At 37.1% G+C, this 21,311-nt stretch overlaps 1 protein-coding gene across 5 annotated transcripts in view; it reads left to right on the top strand.

Annotated features, from left to right (window-relative positions):
- Positions 1-17,131, top strand: part of LOC110794668 (uncharacterized) — a 29,032-nt gene extending 11,901 nt beyond the window's left edge. For all 5 annotated transcript variants that reach the window (XM_056843002.1, XM_056843000.1, XM_056842999.1 and 2 more), the window contains 7 exons: positions 8,503-8,610; positions 13,067-13,276; positions 13,355-13,447; positions 13,586-13,681; positions 14,173-14,601; positions 14,718-14,792; positions 16,885-17,131. In XM_056843002.1, coding sequence (XP_056698980.1) covers positions 13,121-13,276; positions 13,355-13,447; positions 13,586-13,681; positions 14,173-14,601; positions 14,718-14,753 — 810 coding nt within the window. In that variant the 5' untranslated portion in view covers positions 8,503-8,610; positions 13,067-13,120 and the 3' untranslated portion in view covers positions 14,754-14,792; positions 16,885-17,131. The remainder of the gene's footprint in view (positions 1-8,502; positions 8,611-13,066; positions 13,277-13,354; positions 13,448-13,585; positions 13,682-14,172; positions 14,602-14,717; positions 14,793-16,884) is intronic.
- The last annotated feature ends 4,180 nt before the right edge of the window (positions 17,132-21,311 follow it).

The raw sequence follows: 21,311 nt of genomic DNA, 5'->3' as shown, positions 1-21,311 counted from the left end.
GAGAGGAAGAGAAAGATTGAAACTTGTAGCTCAAGTATTTTTGTTATTAGACTTGACTGCTGCCTTTACACCCTTTGCCTTAAATTCCACAATGTCAATCATTTGTGGTGGCTAATTAACCTAGTACTACAAACGACCAAAATAGCCGTGCTTACAAAGCAAAAAAAGACAACAACAATTTGGCTAAAAGAAAAAGCATTGCACAAGCCATAAATTGAAAAATGGGCTTGCTTTATTGGGCTGAACTTCTGAATACTCCCCCTCTAGCTAAGTGTGTGGTGGGTGAACTTTGCAGTCCAAGCTTGCTTAAGAGATCATAATGTTGTCTGGCTGTGAGAATTTTGGTGAGTACATCAGCAGCTTGAGCATGCGAAGGAACATACTGAGTGACAATTTCTCCAGTGTTGATCTATCTCTGATGAAATGACAGTTTATCTCTATGTGTTTTGTTCTCTCATGGAGCATAAGGTTTGTAGCAATAGCAATAGAAGCACGATATATTGTTACACTTCATAACAGTTGTAAGTAGTTTCTGTATTCCCATATCTTTTAGCAGAGCTGTTGGCCATGTGATTTCACAAGCTGTCAGAGCCATGGGCCCATGGCTCTATATTTTGCCTCTGCATTAGAGCGTGCCACTATTGTTTTCTTCTTGGTTTTTCATGAAATTGTGGAGGATTCTAGGAGGATGCAGAAACCAGTAGTGGATCTTCTTGAGGTAGGGCAGCTACCTCAATCATTGTCGCAATATGTTGTCAGTTGTGCAGATGATGATGAGGCTAACAAGATACCTTGATTTACAATGTCTACAAGGTATCTTAGAAGCCTTCGTGCTTCCTGCATATGAACTGTTGTTGGATGCTGCATGAAATAAGAGAGAATATGAATTGTAAAGGTGATGTCAGGCCTAGTGATTGTGAGGTAGATCAACTTCCCTAAGATTCTCTGATACATCTTAGGATCTGGCAAAGGGTCACCCTTTTCTGGAGTCAGTTTGAGATGAACATCCATAGGAAGCTTGAGTGGGGATGAGGTGTTCATACCAAATTCTTTTTGCAACTTAAAAGTGTATTTCCTTTGTTACACAAAGAAACCATGATCATATCTGTCTATTTTCAGGTCTAAGAAATATGCCAGTTCCCCAAGGTCTTTCATATGAAAGCACTTTGACAACATCTTTTTAAGATCATTAATCTCCCCCATAGAGTTTCCATATATCATCAAGTCACCAACATATATTAAGGTGATGGTGATGGTTGTTTCTGTTGATTTTGTGAATATGTTGTAGTCTGCTTTAGATTGAGTGTGCCCAATAGTTATGAGAGGGTGTGAGAGTTTGCCAAACCATTGTCGAAGAGCTTGTTTGAGACCATGTAGCGCCTTGATTAGTCTACAAACTTTGTTTGTTGGTTCAGTCTGTTAGGTTATGATACATATGACAATTCATAAATCATGCGGAAAAACCATAAAGCCAGGAAAGCATATTATTTACACATAATCATTTAGCATAGTTTAGATGCATACACTTTGTTGCGTGCCTTCCCTAGCTGCGCCCGAACCGAACAAGAACAAGTCTTTAGGACTCCAAATGTCGTCCCTCCGTAGATAGTCCACAGCACGTCCGGATCCGCCTTAAGCTTGACCAACTAGGATCGCCCTTAAGGTACTTAGAATTTTCGGCTATTGTAGGCAATTATATGACTGAATTTTTGCTCTCAAAAATCACTTTGAATACTTGAATCATCTATACAAATAATGACCCTAGGCCCTTATTTATAGAGGTATGGAAAAGGAATTGTAATCCTACTAGGATGTGGATTTGTTAATTAGAACTTTATTAGGACTCTAAATAACAAAGCAAATCTAATAGGATTAGGATTTTAATCTTCGCACGAATCCTAATAGGATTAGGATTTCCCGTACACGCATCGTACAAGCCGTGCACCCGCGCAGGCCTTGCGGCCCACGACAAGCGCACAGCCCATGTGCGGTGCTGCGCGCGCGCGCGCCCTTGGCTGGGCCTGACCTTGCGCTGGGCCTAGTCGTTGCTGTGTGCGGCTCGCTGGGCGATGGCCTGGCTTCGTGCTGGGCCTTCGTCTAGCGGGCCTCGTCCGATGCTAATTCGTACGATACGCTTCCGATTAAATTCCCGATTCCGGAATTCATTTCCGATACGAACAACATTTAATATTTCCGATTCCGGAATTAATTTCCGTTTCGAACAAATATTTAATATTTCCGTTTTCGGAATTATTTTCCGATTCCGATAATATTTCCGATTCTGACAATATTTCCGATTCCGGCAATATTTCCGATTCCGGCAATATTTCCATTTCAGATAATATTTTCCGATACGTACCATGTTTCCGGTTTCGGCAACATCTACGACTTGGGATACGATCCATATTTCCGTTTCCGGCAATATCATCGTTTCCGGAGTATTCATTTCTTGCCTGTGACGATCTCAGCTCCCACTGAAACCAAGATCCGTCGATTCCGAATATCCATAGATGGAGTATTTAATGCCATTAAATACTTGATCCGTTTACGTACTATTTGTGTGACCCTACGGGTTCAGTCAAGAGTAAGCTGTGGATTAATATAATTAATTCCACTTGAACTGAAGCGGCCTCTAGTCAGGCATTCAGCTCACTTGATCTCACTGAATTATTAACTTGTTAATTAATACTGAACCGCATTTATTAGACTTAATATTATATGCATACTTGGACCAAGGGCACTATTTCCTTCAGTCTCCCACTTGTCCTTAGGGACAAGTGTGCATTTCCTAATTCCTTTGTCGCTCGATGTTTGCTCTTGAACATAAGGTAAGAGTTGTCATCCTTATTATGTCCAGAGGTGTTCCTCGGTTTCAGAGTTCAACTGATCAAATAAACAGATAATCATAGGCTATGATTCATCCGAGCACGGCCATGCATTTCACAGTTTCTAGCTCTCCGAGTGGCCTTGTACTACTTTTAAGCATCTCATCCCGATTTATGGGAGGACAATCTCAATCTTGCGATCTTGAGATTAGACTTCGTTTGATAGGTGATTACCTGAGCGTTGCCTTTATAGCCTCCTTTTACGGTGCGACGGTTGGTCAACGTCAAAGCAACCAGTTCTCAAAGAAGTAATCTCAAATCACTCAGGTATTGAGGATTTAGTGTCTAATAATTTTAATGAAATTTACTTATGACAGATTTTCATCTCTTACAGTAAAGTTTCATAGGTCTTGTCCGATACTAGTCTTCCCAAAGTAAGTATCTATGCAAATGATTATGACATTGCCATGTCCACATAGTTCAAGAAACAGAACTACTAGTCATCTTGCATTCTAATCATCTAACGTTTTCTATGCGTCCAATTTTATAGAAAACTCCGACTAGGGACCATTTTCAACCTTTGACATTCAAGTTCACTTGATAGACATTTCTTAGTCACAGGACTGGTCGTGACAGTCTATCTTGAATATATCGTCAAATTGAAGGGACTCATCATTTAACAAACCACAAATTAAATGGAAAAATGAATTCTTTTCATTTATTGTGAATGATTAACCAATAATGTTTTACAAAGATTTAAACTCTAAAACTTTAAAACATTAAACAGGGATATCAAAACCATTCTCCAATATGCTTGATTCCCATAGCTGCAGTGTGCGAGTTGTGCTTCGCCTGCGGCAGAGGTTTAGTCAATGGATCTGATATGTTGTCATCAGTTCCAATCTTGTTTATCTCGACTTCTTTTCTTTCAACGAACTCTCGTAGAAGGTGAAATCTACGAAGTACATGCTTGACTCTCTGGTGGTGTCTAGGCTCCTTTGCCTGTGCAATAGCTCCGTTATTATCACAATACAGGGCTATTGGTCCTTTAATGGAGGGGAGTACACCAAGTTCACCTATGAACTTCCTTAGCCATATAGCTTCCTTTGCTGCTTCATGTGCAGCAATGTACTCCGCTTCAGTTGTAGAATCCGCAATGGTGCTTTGCTTAGCACTTTTCCAGCTTACTGCACCTCCGTTGAGGCAGAAGACAAACCTAGATTGTGATCTGAAATCATCTTTGTCGGTTTGGAAACTTGCGTCCGTATAGCCTTTAACAATTAATTCATCATCTCCACCATAGACCAGGAAGTCATCTTTGTGCCTTTTCAGGTACTTCAGAATATTCTTGGCAGCAGTCCAATGCGCCTCTCCTGGGTCTGACTGGTATCTGCTCGTAGCACTGAGTGCGTACACAACATCCGGGCTTGTACATATCATAGCATACATTATTGAACCAATCAATGATGCATATGGAATCCCATTCATTCGTCTACGCTCATCAAGTGTTTTTGGGCACTGAGTCTTGCTTAGAGTTATTCCATGAGACATGGGTAGGTAGCCTCCCTTGGAGTCTGCCATCTTGAACCTATCAAGCACCTTATTGATATAAGTGCTTTGACTAAGTCCAATCATCTTTTTAGATCTATCTCTGTAAATCTTGATGCCCAATATGTACTGTGCTTCTCCTAGATCTTTCATCGAAAAACATTTCCCAAGCCAAATCTTGACAGAGTTCAACATAGGAATGTCATTTCCGATAAGTAATATGTCGTCGACATATAATACTAGGAAAGCAATTTTGCTCCCACTGACCTTCTTGTATACACAAGATTCGTCTGCGTTCTTGATGAAACCAAAGTCACTGACTGCTTCATCAAAACGTATATTCCAGCTCCTAGATGCCTGCTTCAATCCGCAGATTGACTTTTTTAGCTTGCATACCTTTTTAGCATTCTTTGGATCCTCAAAACCTTCAGGCTGTGTCATAAACACAGTTTCTGTTAAAACGCCGTTTAAGAAAGCAGTTTTGACATTCATCTGCCATATTTCGTAATCGTAATATGCAGCGATTGCTAACATTATCCGAATAGACTTTAGCATTGCAACTGGTGAAAAGGTTTCATCGTAATCCACACCGTGGACTTGCCTGTAACCTTTTGCAACCAATCTAGCTTTGAAAACTTCAAGTTTCCCATCCTTGTCCTTTTTCAGTTTGAAAACCCATTTGCTTCCAATGGCTTGGTAGCCATCTGGCAAATCGACCAAATCCCATACTTGGTTTTCAGACATGGAGTCTAATTCAGATTGCATGGCTTCTTGCCATTACTTGGAGCTAGGGCTCGTCATAGCTTGTTTGTAAGTCGCAGGTTCATCACTTTCAATTAATAGAACGTCATAGCTCTCGTTCGTCAAAATACCTAAGTACCTTTCCGGTTGAGATCTATATCTTTGCGATCTACGCGGGGTAACATTTCTAGATTGACCATGATTCTCACCAGATTCTTCTAAAGATCTCTGAGTTTCATCCTGAATGTCATCTTGAGCATTCTCTAGAGTTTGTTGTCACTACAAAAATAGGGTGCATATTTAGACCGATCAGTTTCGACGCTGTTGGAAAGGGTCGCATGGGTAAGGGGGGCGCGAATATATAATTTGCATATTTCGACGGTTTGTACAGTCGAAACAAATTTCGGCTTTCCGGAGCGTCGATATGTGCACAAAAAGACACGTGGGTAACACGTGTTGCATAAAGAATTTATTTTTCACAAAAATTCCCGCCTAACTGAAACTTTCGCAATCCCGCTTTACTGGGCTGCAACTTCCACGTTTCTCTCAACTCCTCCATCACCGACCTTGCTAGCTAGCTCCAAAACCTAACCACCCTCCGACGAATCCGACGAATCCGTCCTCTATCATCACGTTCAACACCGTTAGCGAATCCCTTGGATTTCGTCTTCAACCTATACCGTTAGCAGAATCAAATCCCTCAATTCTCTCAGTTCATCCCACTTTTATCTCACTTCTCATCCTATATTTTCAAGGAAATCGCAATTGAATTCGAAATTCGCCCAAAAAATTCAAGATAAATTCGCTGCTTCCTCTGTTTTTTTGTTGGAGAAATTCGAGCATCATCTGGGTTTTGAGTTACTGCTTCCTTGGTGTATCTGATAAATCCGCTCAATTCTTGACTGTAATTCGATCTTCCAGGTTAGTTTTCTTGTTTTTTTTATTTTTTTTATTTTTACTTTTGTTGCTGAAATTGTATGTTTTAACTTTTAAGTTCTTCTCTACATATTTAAAATATTTTCAGGAAATATATATACAAATTGTATGGTTATTTAGTTTTTGTAGCTGTATTTTGTGAAATAATTGTCTCAACATCCTGATCGAAAAGAGTTTTTTTGGAATTTTTGCTTCAATTCGTGTATTTGTTGATGTATTTTCTTTAAACTTGGGTTATGTGTTTAGCTGTCTAGGTTAGGCTTGATAGTGTGGATGTAAAAACAAAAATCTGGATTTAATTATTCCAGAAAATACCAAGAGCTATTGGCTTTTTTTACATGATGATTGGCTTTTTTTCTATCCTTTTTCTGTTGGCTTCCAGGAGTCAGCAGGATTGGTGATCATACCTGATGGATTTGTTTTTCACTTAATGTTATTTTGGCATGTATATTGGCTGCAAGAGACCTTTAATACGATATCAACCACCAATAACTTGAGAAATGATAACATGGAATGGATATCAACAAGAACTGCATCAAACAGACCTAAATGAACTCCCAAAAATTATGGTTCAGTAACTGATTCCAGTAGTTTTGTTATGGTTCAGATGTAAATCCCGGAATTGAGAAAGTTTACTTACAGAAAATTTGTATTGGTCCAGTGAGTTTGTTAATGGTTTAGGAATAAGGACTGTAATTTAGGGAGATTGCTTATGGAATACGGTAATGGTTCCTGTTATGTTATTATTCGACAAATGTATGAGGTGAGACGCTTTAGTGTGGTGATTCCATTTGGGATATTTTACCAGAGAGAAATCTTTTCTACTAAAGGAGAACAATGCGTCTCTTTGTATGTCTACCCAGATAAGATTACTTGCTGCTTTATTGCCTACTACATTCATAACTGTCTGAAATGCAGATAAGAATCTACATTCAGCAAAGCATGGAACTGAAAGAAAGCACCACCCCCGAGTTTTAGGTCTGAACTCTGAACGCCAACCTGTAGTTTGGCATCTTGGATAGGACCTGTCCCAGATTCGTAGTTGTGTTTTGAGAGTCAAATAAATGTTATCCTGTTAAACTCAACTAGTAATGTACATTATGTCTTCCTTTTTAATGGGCGTATCATTGTCGCCCTTTTTCATACTCCGCTTCTGCGTTGGGTCTGGTTGCCCTCGCTTCTATCCTATAATGCGTATCATCTTGTTTTCCATTCTCTATGATTATGCCATATCACCTACAGTAACCAATCAATAACATTAAATACCTGGGTTTAAGTTAGTGATGTGTCGAAACATAATCAGGACACGACATGAGACTTAAGAGTTGACAGTTGAGACTTGAGACATGATCTAAAACCATTCCTGAGTTAGGTTGTGAACCCCTCAAATGAAGAAGAAAGAATTTTGAAGAGTCCGTCTGGGTTATCAGTATGTACCTATCAAAATGATCCAACGAACACGGGTTTAGAGCACAAAGAAGTAAAATTACTAAATCAGAAACAAGAAATTATTATATCAAAGATTAAAATTTTCACAATAAAATATCCTTGTTGTTTTCTCCCATATTAGGTTTATTCTAATCAGATCAGTTATGATCAATTATGATGTTCTGTTCTGATCCGTTCTGATCAGATCAGTTCTGTTAGTTCTGATCAGACAGTTCTGTTCTGATCAGTTCTGATCAGATCATTCTGCTCTGATCAGCTCCAGTAATAGTATCCTTGTTGTTTTCTCCCATATTAGATGTGTTCTGGTCAGATTAGTTATGATCAGTTATGATGTTCCGTTCTGATCAGATCAGTTCTGTTCTGATCAGTTCAGATCAGATCAGTTCTGTTCTGATCAGTTCAGATCAGATCAGTTCTGTTCTGATCAGTTCTGATCAGATGAGTTCAGTTCTGATCAGTTCTGATAAGATCAGTTTTTATCGGTTCAGTTCTGACCAGTTTGTTCAGATCCGTTCTGTCTTAAGGATTTCAGTTTCAACCTGTTCATAGAGCTGCTTCTACTTCACATTCTGTAGATCCAAATATCTTCTACTGAATTTTTTTTCTCTTATTGTGCTAGCTAGGTATTTAAATACATGAAACCATTCTCTCTATTCTTGATAAGTTTATAGAGAATAAGAATATTCAAATCACTATCACCACTAATCAACACATCTACCATATTTATTGTCGCTTATTGTCACCTTATAGATTTTTTGTTTTTTCTTTATAAGGGTTGTAAATTGTAATATTCTTCGTTAGTTTCAACACCTATTTGCTTATTATTTGACACTAGTATGTGCCCGTGCTAATGCACGAGAACTTAAGATTTTAAAAAGTTAACTAAATATTATTTGCCTTTCTTATACTTGTACTTAATTATATTTTTTTTGGTTAATATATTTTTACTTACCATTTCAAATTTGTATTTTTACTTACCATTTCAAATATGTATCTTACACAGAAGCATTGGAAGCTTTGGACTTTAGTTCAAGTGGCCGCCAGTTTTAAGCTTCTTCGTGGAATTTGGGATCTACTTTATCCCAACATCTCTCTCCCAAGCGTTTTACAGGTGCTTAGTGTTAAATTTGACATTCTTATTATTATGAAGAATTTGCCTTCATTTTTCTAATCAACTTGTGGTTGTGTGTAAATGATAAAAAGATTAAATCATACATATTATCAAACAAAAAATTTGAGTGCAATTATTAGACTCCTGCCTTGGATATTTTCTTTTAGCTTTTACCATCTTATTCATTATGTTGAAATTTTGTGCTCATAAATGAGTGAAACTCGCATGCTTTGTTTTCCTTGTTGAATTCACGTGCAGTTGAAAGTATGACCTTCTATGCTAAAAAAATATAATATGGAGTTAATGGAAATGAAGTTCTAGTGAGAAGACGAATATAGGTACCAAATATTAGTCACTAGTGAAGAAGAATTAAAGAAGAAACATAAAGTTATGTCATGTGCTTTTCAGAATCAATTTATAACATTTGGTTTTGTAGAAATCCTGTTGTTTTTAAGAAGGCTTTTAAATCAGTAAATGCTTTTGTAAAAGAGATCTTGTTTAAGGTCTCTTGTAGAAGCACTAATTAGATTATTGGTAATATCTTAGGTTGGATAGGTGCCTCTGTTAGAGGTGATTTTGTTTGGTGGCCCTCGATTAATGTAACCTTGATGTTTCAAGGTCTCTTTTGTTGTTAATAAAATCATTGTTAATTGCCAAAAAAAGAAAGCATAAAGTTATGTTATGAATTATATGTTATATCAAGGTTATAAGAATGATCATAACGTTTACCTATAAAATTTCATATTATACAACGCATATTACTAATTATATATCTTATTACTATACTATTTTTCGTATAGATATGGATACAAGTTGGATAGATCTACCCACTGGCCACCCTGAATATGTCGATGGTTGTATGCAATTCATTGCATTTGCCAAGCAAGGTCTATTCGAAGGAAAAATTAGATGTCCATGTAAGAACTGTAAGGTGGATAAATGGTTCCCGGTTAATGATGTAGAGCGACATATTTTGTTTAAGGGGTTTTATAAGTCGTATAGAAATTGGATCTTTCATGGTAAAGGGGATATGGTTCAACGTATGTTAGGGAGTGATGGAGGGAGTACTAGTGAAGGATCCCTTGGTAATCAAAGTGGGTTTGTAGGTCGAGATAATATGGGAGGACTATTAAGATCAGCTTTTAGTGTTAATGTGCCACCCAATTTTCCAACTTTTGAAGCAAGAGAGGATGGTGAATGGACTGAGGAGCCCGTGTCATACGACACAGATGTTGAATATGATGATTCTACAATAGAAGAAGATGCGACATATAAGAAGCTACTTCAAGCTTCTGAGGAGAAATTATATGAGGGGTGTATTAATTTTTCAAAGTTATCTTTTCTTCTACACTTATTTCACTTGAAGTGTATGCATCACTGGTCCATTGAATCTTTCAATATGCTCTTGAAGCTGATTTTAGATGCATTTCCTCAAATACTTGATTTTCCCTCGTCTTATTATTACAGTAAGAAAATGATAAAAGACTTGGGCCTTGTGTATGAAAAAATTGATGCTTGTCCTAATGATTGTATGCTGTATTGGGGTGAATTTTTAGAGAAAGACAAATGTCATGTTTGTGGTAAATCGAGGTGGAAAACAACCAAGGGTAAGAAGGGTGACGATGTAAGTGATCAAGGTACGAATACTTGTAAGAAAGGTGTGCCAGCTAAGGTAATGCGATATTTTCCTCTTATCCCAAGACTAAAAAGAATCTACATGTCATTAGAAACAGCAGAAGATATGAGATGGTATGATACAGAGCGATTGGGTGAAGATGATAAGAAGATTTTGAGGCATCCTTCCGATGCCTTAGCGTGGAAGGCATTTGATGAGCGTTATAGAGATTTTGCATTAGACCCTCGTAGTGTTCGATTAGGTCTTGCGAGCGATGGGTTTAATCCATACCGTTTAATGAACACTACTTATAGTACATGGCCAGTGGTGTTGATTCCTTATAATCTTCCACCATGGCTATGTATGAAACCATCTTCTTTCATTTTGTCCAAACTTATTCCCGGAAAAGCAAGTCCTGGAAATGATATTGACGTGTATTTGCAACCATTAGTTCATGAGTTAAAATTGCTGTGGGGAGGGGTTGAAGCTTTTGATGCTTTTGACGGAGTGAAAACCCACCCTTTCTACATCATCTCCTTCAATGGTTGCATCACAATCATCCATGCCCCGGTCTACTTCCATGATTTCAAAGCAAAAACTTAAGACATCATCAAAACTAGCTGTTACCCAGTCATAACCATCCTCTAACCCATTACCACAATCAATTTCGCCAACTCTTACAGGAGCATCACAACCGCAAACAAAGGTTGCACAAAGTAGATGGTCAAAAGGACCTTTGTTTCCCAACCTCATTGAAATAGCAGCACAAAAAACAGCAACAACGAATCTTGCAGCCTCACACCAACCTACTGTGAAGCCTAACCTGCAGAGTACTACTCAGCCTACTGTGAAGCCTATCCTCAAGCCTCCTATGCAGCCTACTACTCAAGCTACTGTGAAGCCTGTCATAGTTACCCGACAGCCTTCTCTGGAGCGGGACAAAGCTGCCCAACAACTTCATAAAGTTAGACATCAGCCTGAAAAAGCTTCACTCACAGGTACCAAACCACATTTGGAAAAAAGAGCGTTTGTTGCACCCATGAGGGCAACAAAATCTGTGATGTCACGACCTCCTACACCACCAATCACCATGTTAGGGAAAGATCGAGCCGGGAAGCTTGCTTCTGGTCAGGTGCCTCCAACTTACATGCATGTGAGTGAAAATGCATTTCAAAATCAATCTCCTCCATCCAATCATATTGAGGCTGAAGTTATGCCAACTTATAACTGGGAGGAATCTGAAGAATCAGCTCCAGAGAGTGATGAAGAATTGGATGAAAATGAAGGAAGTGATACTACTGTGAAAAAATCAATACCTCGACATCGGGTTATTGTTCAAAATTGGCCGTATCAGAGGGAGTTTGATGAGAAGAACGAGGTTATAGCTATAGGTAAACATGTCTCTACTTAATTTAAATATGGAAACTGTGAATTATATTGGTGATTTTTTCTATCTCATTTAACTCCATATCTCTGGCAGATGCTGAAGGAATACACCACCTTGTGAAAGGTTCGGTTATGCCTCGAGACGTTTGGCTTGATACACCGGGATTCAGATACATTGTTAAGTTCAATGAATTCAACCAACCTCTTCGAAAAGGTGGTAAAATCCTTGTGAGTTTCCTTGGAGATATTGCAAAAATAGATGACATGTGTCCAGTGGGATTGGATAGTTGGCGTGATCTGGACGCTAACTTAAGAGCTAATATAGTTAAAGCTATTCGGGTATGTGGATTTATCCTTCTTACACTTACATTAATTATAACAATAAATCCTAAAGAGTTCACATTTGGGGATAAAATGGAAACAAAATCATCAAAACATATTATTCTCAATGAAATTCTTCCATTCCAAAGAGAACTACTCATACTCAGTTGCATTTTACACGTCTCTAATGCACTACTTTGAATGCTAGTATCTTTCTAATCGACAAATAAGATAAAATTCCTGTTAATACTCACTTCAAAATAATTAACAATATCCATTATCCATAGAAATTCAAATAAAAAAACCACCAAATTAGAAATAAAGTAACAAAAATGCATCAAAAGAGTCACCTTGGGAAATGTACATCTGTAACTACATAAGTTTAACATCTCAAAGCATAAGAGTGTCATCAATTATTCGAGGAACTACCGTACTATATTTCACTATATATCTTAACACTTTCTAGCTTAAATAATTATTGTCAATTGGCCATGGTTAGACTTCTAAGTTACACTTTCTAATTTATTTAGTTACACGGGAATTTAATAGTTTAAAAAGTTAACTAAATATTTTGAGCCTTGTATTTAAACAATTCTTAGCCTTAATACTATTTCTTAGCCTTAATACATATACGATGTTTGAATTAAGGCCAATTTACTATATTCTAGATTGCCAATTTAGTAATGAGTAGTGACATGACTGGCATCAATAGAGGACTCGAGAGCTCTCTTGCTCTAACTTCCTACCCAATAGAACCTTAAAAAAGATGTCAGCTTCCTGTATACTCAACCCAGCCGAGAGCAGCTCATCTTTTTGAAACAACTCCCTCATATTATTATCTCTATTATTTCTCACAGTCGCAGAAATGAAACGAAATCAGAAAAACAAATAGAAAGAATGACAGGTGAGCAATTGTAAATATAATATCTTTTGATTGGAATCAATTCCATTTGATTGTAATTGATCACTGATTGGTCAAAGTAGTCTAAATTAGTTTGCATGATTGACGGTAAGTTTGGCACTTCTTCCGTTTTATATACTTGCAACATAATTTGGCACTTCTTCCGTTTTATATACTTGCAACATACTTTTTCACACAGTTTAACACTTACATTGAGTCCTTTTTATTTGAAGAAACATTTTGTGATACCTGATGGGGAGCTAGTTAACACATCACTTTTAAACCGCATGGACAGACCATGGAAGCAGCATAGATACACATTGAAGAAAAAACATTTCGATCCAGTGAAAACTCCAGAACAAAACTTTTCCAATCTGCCTGATGGAGTCTCCTCTAAGAGTTGGTCGGATTTGGTTACATATTGGTTTACACCAAAGGCCATGGTTTGTTACCTCGAAAGATCCTAAATTTAGTAAGTTTAATTTATTTTATTCATGCTAACATTGATTTCTTGAAACTAGGAAAAATCTGAACTTGGAAAAAATGCTCGAGCATTACAAGACCGTAATCACAAGAGTGGTGCTACAAGCTTTGCTAATCGAAGAGCTGATTTGGTATGATTTTCTACCTTCTTTGAGTTGTTGTATTTTAGTTACTATAGATTCTAAGTAGATAGGAACATAAAACACAAAGATACTATAATAAGCCCTACTCCACAAGTTTGTTTATTTATTTGTTTCCTATAATTGCAGAAAAAGAAAGGGGAGTTTAGCGAATTGGCATTTTACAAATCAGTTTATGCCAAAGATGGAAGCTTTGAAGAGGGCACACCCTCTCATCAATTTATGGTATCCATTGCGTTGAGCTTATTCAATCTTTCTCTAATCTATGCGAACTCCTTAATTCAATATTTCTCTTTTTTATAGTATCCAACATGATATGTGAAGACATTTCAATTTTTGAAAACCAAATTCTTATTTGCTTATTTTCTCAGTTCATTAGTTTTTGGCTAGGTGAATCCTACTCTGCACTTTAGTTTAACACGATCGGTAAATAGTGTCACTCTGGCGAGTTCATACACTCAGTAGTTGAACTGATCTGATCAGCACTGTTATGATCAGAACTGATTTGATCTGAACAGAACTGATCAGTTCTGAATATTTCTGTTCCGATCAGATCAGTTTTGATCAGATCCGTGCTGATCAGATCAGTTAAAACAAGGCCTCTGATATCTATATATGTATATATTTCATTAGCATTAACAAATGTAACAAGGCCTCCGATCTTTTATCTTCTAGAGCTTACACTTCTGATATTCGCTTCTCATATTATCTAACAGGAGGAAGCAAACGATGAGGTCCAAGAAAACCTTGCGAGTTCCTCTTCTTCCTTGTCTAGGGTTGAAATTGAGAATGAGGTCTTTAATAGGCTTATGTATAAAGGTGAAATACCTAAACGTCCTCTGAATTATGGGTTTGGAGTGAAACAAAGTGACATCTTTGGAGTGGAAGGTTTGCTAAGGAAAGAAGGGTCAAGCTATGTTAACAATGGTGCCGTGGAAGTGGAGAACATAAAAGGTGAACTATCAGCTGTAAAGAAGCAAAATCAGGAACTTGCACAACAAAATAAAGCTCTAAGCACGAAGTTTGATGAAACAATGCAGTCATTTAAAATGATTGCTTCTTTCTTAGGACAAGTTTTGAAGGAAGTACGCAAAGGAAATGTTTCATCAGACCTTTTAGATGGTGCGGAATCAGCAATACATGTGGTTAGTCATTTTGCTTTAGAAACATGCATGTCTTACCGATTAAGTATTTGAATATTTGTTTTAGTACACTCAATGTAAAATGTATTCGACGTGGCTTATTAAAATGGTTTTTGTAGATTAATGATGATTCTGGTGGGAGTGGTGAAAAATAGGCCGAGACATGAGATGTGGACACTATTGCCAAAAGCAAGGTAATCTTATATGGACTTAACTATGTTGCTAAGCTTGAAATTTTTTGCGATTTGTGACCATAAACATGATTTATAACCTGCAAGCTAGATTTCCTTACTGTTTGAATTTGTTTGTTGTTCTACAACTTTATTGAACCTGTATAAAGCTCTGATTGAGCGTGTGCAAGAACCTATTGATTGCACATTACATTTTTGTTCCTTTTTGACTTTTTTTTGTACTTGGTTATGGTGTCAGTTGTTGGGCCATGTTGGCTAAGAAATGAATTTGCTGCTTTGTGATCGACACTAATCTATTGTTATCAGAATTAACTAAAGTACTGAATTAATTAATAGGCCAAGTAATGAAGTATTAACTGATGCTCCATTTGTTTCGCTGCTGTTTTTTAACAGCACCAAATTAAGAACCCCACCAGAATGTACTCTCACACCAAAACTGCAAACCTGAACTTTGCTACTGGCTATAATTACTGTTATGGCATTTAAAAGCTATTGCAGCTGTCAAACAAGGTAAAAGATAGTAGGGCCTAACAGATAACCAATAGTTCCAGGTCATGGCATCTCCTAGCTCTTACAACTTCATAACTCTTCACAAAGATGCTTGCAAGTGCTGCTGCTACTGTTCTGTTTTGAGCAACGGCTGCCACTTGGTGCAACCCTTTGCAAATGCGTCTTTGCTATCGTTACAAAAATAATTACCGAGTACTAAGGGTACAAATAAACCACCTACTAAGTATACAAAAATGGCTAAAAACAGCTAGAATTGATTCTGTTCCTACCTTTGGTGCATATAGGTAGTCCTAGGTAGATTTAACCAAATGATGCATAAGTTATGCTCTTGCATCACAACATAATTCAGACATCTAGAGAAGCTTGAGAGTTGGGGAGCAAGATGAGAAAATGTTTGGATATCCCAGAATATCTTCTTTGTGTAATGTGAAATTGCAGGATTATCAAAAAGCTGACCCACAACCAAGTAATGACCTCCTTCCTATAACATATTCAGAAATGTAAATGGAAGAATATTTTGTTACTCTCCCTCTGCGATCTTTGATAGAAGCATCTTTACTCGAGGTGCCCGATCTTTTTACTCGAATCTGAGATAAAGTGTCACAGCAAAGTGTTGTTCTTTTCTCCAAACCCTTTACATTCTGAGATAAAGTAGCAGCCTCATAGTCCCAGTAGCTCTGATGCACTGGCTTTTCTTTGATATTTATCTAGATAGACAATGTCTTTATCTTGATTTTGGAATGTACTCTCAGTTGACTCCCTCGAGGAGTCATCCTCAATGTTGGTGATCTGTATATAGTGATCTGTGGATTAGAATAATGGACATGCTTAGTTCCGGAGGTTAAAAAACCGTTGTCCTCGTGTTAGAAAGCTAGCTTACTACTGAATTGTTTTTGTATAGAGTTGTACGTTTTTTATTACTAGCTAGCTTCTATGGCTTCTTTGTCCATGTGCATTGTTGTTTCTGCAGTAAATCAGATTGGTATCTGCTGTGGGTTTGTGCAATAGATTTTGGTGTGTGTGTAGGTTAGAGGTTGCCTTTGGATTTGTAGTCATTTATCTGCTAGCTGTGGGTTTGCGCAATAGATTAGGTTCGTCTTTTGCTTTTATAGGAGAGACGAGAAGAGGTTTATGGCAGGATACAACTGCTACCAGTGGCTCTGACTTCTGAAAGTGCTGATTTCATGACTATATGATCGCGCATGGATAGAATTTGAGCCAACTTTATATCTCTTAGTAATCCAACTTGGATTATAGCAACAGCAACCATGCGCATGATTTTATCCCTGTGTATACCTGATCATACACATTTTTGCTAAAGGTTCGCAATGAGCTTGTTGTTAAAAAACGTCTCAGAGACTGCATTTTTTTTTTTGACTTTGTTATTGTCTGGATTAATGGGGTGGGATTTGTAGTCTTTTATTTGTTGTGGGTTTGTGCAATAGATTTTGGTGTGTGTGTAGCTTCCTTTCTTTTCGGCTCTACTGGTTTCTAACGTTGAGATGGATGAGAGTTATTGGTGATGTTGTGACTAGTAATAATATATTTTTACCAAAAAAAAATTGACATTAAATTTTCTTTGCAGATTAATTGATGATTCAAGCTATAATGGTGAAACTTAGATCAAGGGATAACAAGTTATCTTCAAGCGTGCTAAGCTATCATGGCGATAGGATTTATTCGCTTAATTAGACTTAGTTGGGAAGTTGTTTTTCTTTCGTTTTTTACTATGTTGATCAGGGTAGAACAAATGATGTTAGAAAGTTGTTTTTGTATTTCTTTTATTTCAGTTTGAGTTGACAATACAAATTAATGCGTGGATGATTGTTAGCACTTTTTATAAAAACATTGTTGCTAATTAATTATTATTTTATGATAATGATTAATTAAGTTTTATTGTTCTCTCTCTCTCTCTCTCTCTCTATATATATATATATATATATATATATATATATCTAATTTACTATATATTTTTGGATGTATATATATGTTATCATGCAAAGGCCGGCCGGAATGAAGAACAATATATGCTTTGAAATTGTGACGTTTAGGAGGTTCTAAATTTGTTTGGCGGTAAAAATATAGTATAAAATTGTGACCCATAGAAGGTTCTAAATTGGTTTGGCGGAAAAAATATAGTATCAAATTGTGACCCTCAGAGGGGTCTAGATTTGGTGGAGTGAAAATGTTAACACTAGAAATGACTGAGTGAAGGGTCGAAAGATGCGTTGTTGTTGCGCGAAAGGAGAGTAAATAGCGACGAAGTAGATAGTCGAAATATTTCAACTAGACGAACCGTTGCAATATGGAAAATATCGACGCTCTGCAGCGAGGAAAATGGAGACAATATCGACGCTTTAAGCCGCCGGAAAATATCGACCATCAAAATTTCGACCGTTCAGCGAAGCGTCGATATAAAAAATTTCGACGCCCTAGAGCGTCGAGAAATACCAGAAAAAGCGTCAAAATATGCCGTGTTTTCCCGTAGTGTGTTCGACTCGAATTTCTTCGAGGTCTACTTTTCTCCCACTTGTCATTTTGGAAATGTGATCTTTCTCCAAAAAGACACCATCTCGAGCAACAAACACCTTGTTCTCAGATGTATTGTTGAAGTAATACCCCTTTGTTTCCTTTGGATAGCCCACAAGGATACATTTGTCAGATTTTGGATGAAGTTTGTCTGAAATTAATCGTTTGACGTATACTTCACATCCCCAAATCTTAAGAAAAGACACATTTGGAGGCTTTCCAAACCATAATTCATATGGAGTCTTTTCGACAGCTTTAGACGGAGCTCTATTTATAGTGAGTGCAGCTGTATTTAGTGCATGTCCCCAAAATTCTAATGGAAGTTTGGCCTGACCCATCATTGACCTGACCATGTCTAGCAAGGTTCTGTTCCTCCGTTCCGACACACCGTTCCATTGTGGTGTTCCAGGAGGAGTCAATTCTGATAGAATTCCACATTCTTTCAGATGGTCATCAAATTCATAGCTCAGATATTCACCGCCTCTGTCAGACCGCAGTGCCTTAATATTCTTGCGTAATTGATTCTCTACTTCACTCTGAAATTCCTTGAATTTGTCAAAGGATTCAGACTTATGCTTCATTAGGTAGACATAACCATATCTACTGAAGTCATCAGTGAAAGTGATAAAGTAGCTGAAACCACCTCTAGCATTCGTACTCATTGGTCTACATACATCTGTATGGATTAAACCCAATAGTTCATTTGCTCTTTCTCCAACTTTAGAGAAAGGTTGCTTTGTCATTTTGCCAAGTAAACATGATTCGCATTTACCATAATCCTCTAAGTCAAATGGTTCTAGAATTCCTTCCTTTTGAAGTCTTTCTAAGCGTTTCAAGTTTATATGGCCTAATCGATAATGCCACAGATAGGTGAGATCTGAATCATCCTTTTTGGCCTTTTTGGTATTTATGTTATATACTTGTTTGTCGTGATCTAATAAATAAAGTCCATTGACTAATCTAGCAGATCCATAAAACATCTCTTTAAAATAAAACGAACAACTATTGTCTTTTATTAAAAAGGAAAATCCCTTAGCATCTAAGCAAGAAACTGAAATGATGTTTTTAGTAAGACTTGGAACATGGAAACACTCTTCCAGTTCCAAAACTAGCCCGGAGGGCAACGACAAATAATAAGTTCCTACAGCTAATGCAGCAATCCGTGCTCCATTTCCCACTCGTAGGTCACTTCACCCTTGCTTAACTTTCTACTTCTTCTTAGTCCCTGTGGATTGGAACATAAGTGTGAGCCACAACCTGTATCTAATACCCAAGAAGTTGAATTAGCAAGTATACAGTCTATAACGAAAATACCTGAAGATGGAACGACTGTTCCGTTCTTCTGATCTTCCTTTAGCTTCAAGCAATCTCTCTTCCAATGCCCCTTCTTCTTGCAGTAGAAGCATTCGGATTCAGAAGTGGGTTGACTGACCTTCCTCTTTACAGATTTGGCGCCAGTTTGCTTAGTTGGGCTGGCCTTGTTGCCACCTTTCTTAGCATTCCTCTTCTTTCCAGATTTCTTGAACTTGCCCCCACGCACCATAAGCACATCCTGCTTATCACTTTTGAGCGTCTTTTCAGCGGTCTTCAGCATACCGTGAAGCTCAGTGAGCGTTTTGTCCAGACTATTCATACTGTAGTTCAGTTTGAACTGATCATACCCGCTATGAAGAGAATGGAGGATGGTGTCTATAGCCATTTCCTGAGAAAATTGTTGATCCAGCCGACTCATATTCTCAATGAGTCCAATCATTTTGAGAACATGTGGACTTACGGTCTCGCCTTTCTTAAGCTTGGTCTCAAGAATTTGCCTATGAGTCTCGAATCTTTCGACTCGAGCCAGATCTTGGAATATGTTCTTCAACTCACTGATGATTGTGAAAGCATCTGAGTTTATGAACGTTTTCTGCAGATCTGCACTCATGGTGGCGATCATTAGACATTTCACATCCTTGTTGGCATAAATCCAACGATTGAGGGCTGCCTGAGTGACCCCGTCGCCTGCGGCTTCGGACATCGCCTCTTCTAGGACATACTCCTTTTCTTCCTGCATAAGAACTATTTGCAAGTTCCTTTGCCAGTCAAGGAGGTTTTTCCCGCTCAACTTCTCCTTTTCGAGAATTGATCGAATGTTGAATGAATTGTTGTTTGCCATATTTAAAACTACAATTGAAAAGAATAAACAAATAAATAACCATTCACATTTTCTCTTAATAAACTTAAATTCTAGCATACATGCATAATTCAATGTTCATTAAGCATTTTATTCAAGTTATGTGTTCCGGCAGGTGTGAATAAAATGATTCCAAGATCCTAAAATCATTGAAGAACTAAGCACAGTTTGTCGACTTAGTCCTAAAACATCTTAGGTAAGCAAAAGCCTTTTGCTAATAGTCTAGAAACTATTCTTGGTTGATAGGTACGTCTAAGAACTTATTAGGTAAACCTATCGATTTTGCCACGACATAAAAGGACTCCTTACTTATATCGTTGAGTTTCACCAAAACTAACATGTACTCACAATTATTTGTGTACCTTGCCCCTTTAGGACCAATAAGTAACACCTCGCTGAGCGAAAACTATTACTAGATTGATGTAAAGGATATCCAAGCAAGTGTATATTTTGGCATGGCACCTTTTAACTCAATTTTTAAGTTTGGAACTTAAGGCTCTTACTATGTTGGTTAGATTTTAAGTGAACTAAAATCCTTAATCATGCAACATAATCAAGCTTTTGATCTCATGTATTTTAAGACATATTTAAAAGCAATAAATAACTTAAAACATGCATAAGATAAATGTGATCTAGTATGGCCCGACTTCATCTTGAAGCTTTAACTTCAAAGTCCGTCTTGAAAATCTCCGTGGGAGGCACCATTTTCTTCAAATAGGATAAGCTATAATTAAAACTAATTACAACTATTTGATGGTACGCAGACCATATTTGAATTGAAAAACAACTTTGGTACTTTAGACCAATTACATTCAAATTAATGGTACGCAGACCATATTTTCTATCCTATTTGGGCCATACTAGTCACTTCATAACCTGCAAAACAGTACATATACAATATATACCATTCACCCATTCATTATCATGAATGGCCCACATAGCTGGTTAGTAAAACACATTATGCATCACATAAACATTTGCAGCAATTAATCAAGGGCACCAATAATCTACAAATTATTCAGTCCTTATTAATTCTAATCAAGTTGTTTTAACCTTAAGGATTTGTAGACATAATCAAGAGTTTATGACTAAACAGGGCTCCCACTTAAACCAATAAATTCATATGCTTTACTAATTTTAAACCTAAAAATGTATTTCTAGTCTAACCGGAAACATACAAATTTAATTAAAATTTAAAGCTCATATAAATTTATAATTGAATCCAAAAAGTTTAATTTAATTTCAGTCGTATTTAAATTAATTCATCATTTTAATTTTAGTAAAATAATTAGAATAAATAAAATTATTAT

Source organism: Spinacia oleracea, chromosome 4 (genome assembly GCF_020520425.1).
Source record: "Spinacia oleracea cultivar Varoflay chromosome 4, BTI_SOV_V1, whole genome shotgun sequence".
NCBI classification, from domain to species: domain Eukaryota; kingdom Viridiplantae; phylum Streptophyta; class Magnoliopsida; order Caryophyllales; family Amaranthaceae; genus Spinacia; species Spinacia oleracea.
This window is presented reverse-complemented; position numbering and strand designations above follow the sequence as displayed.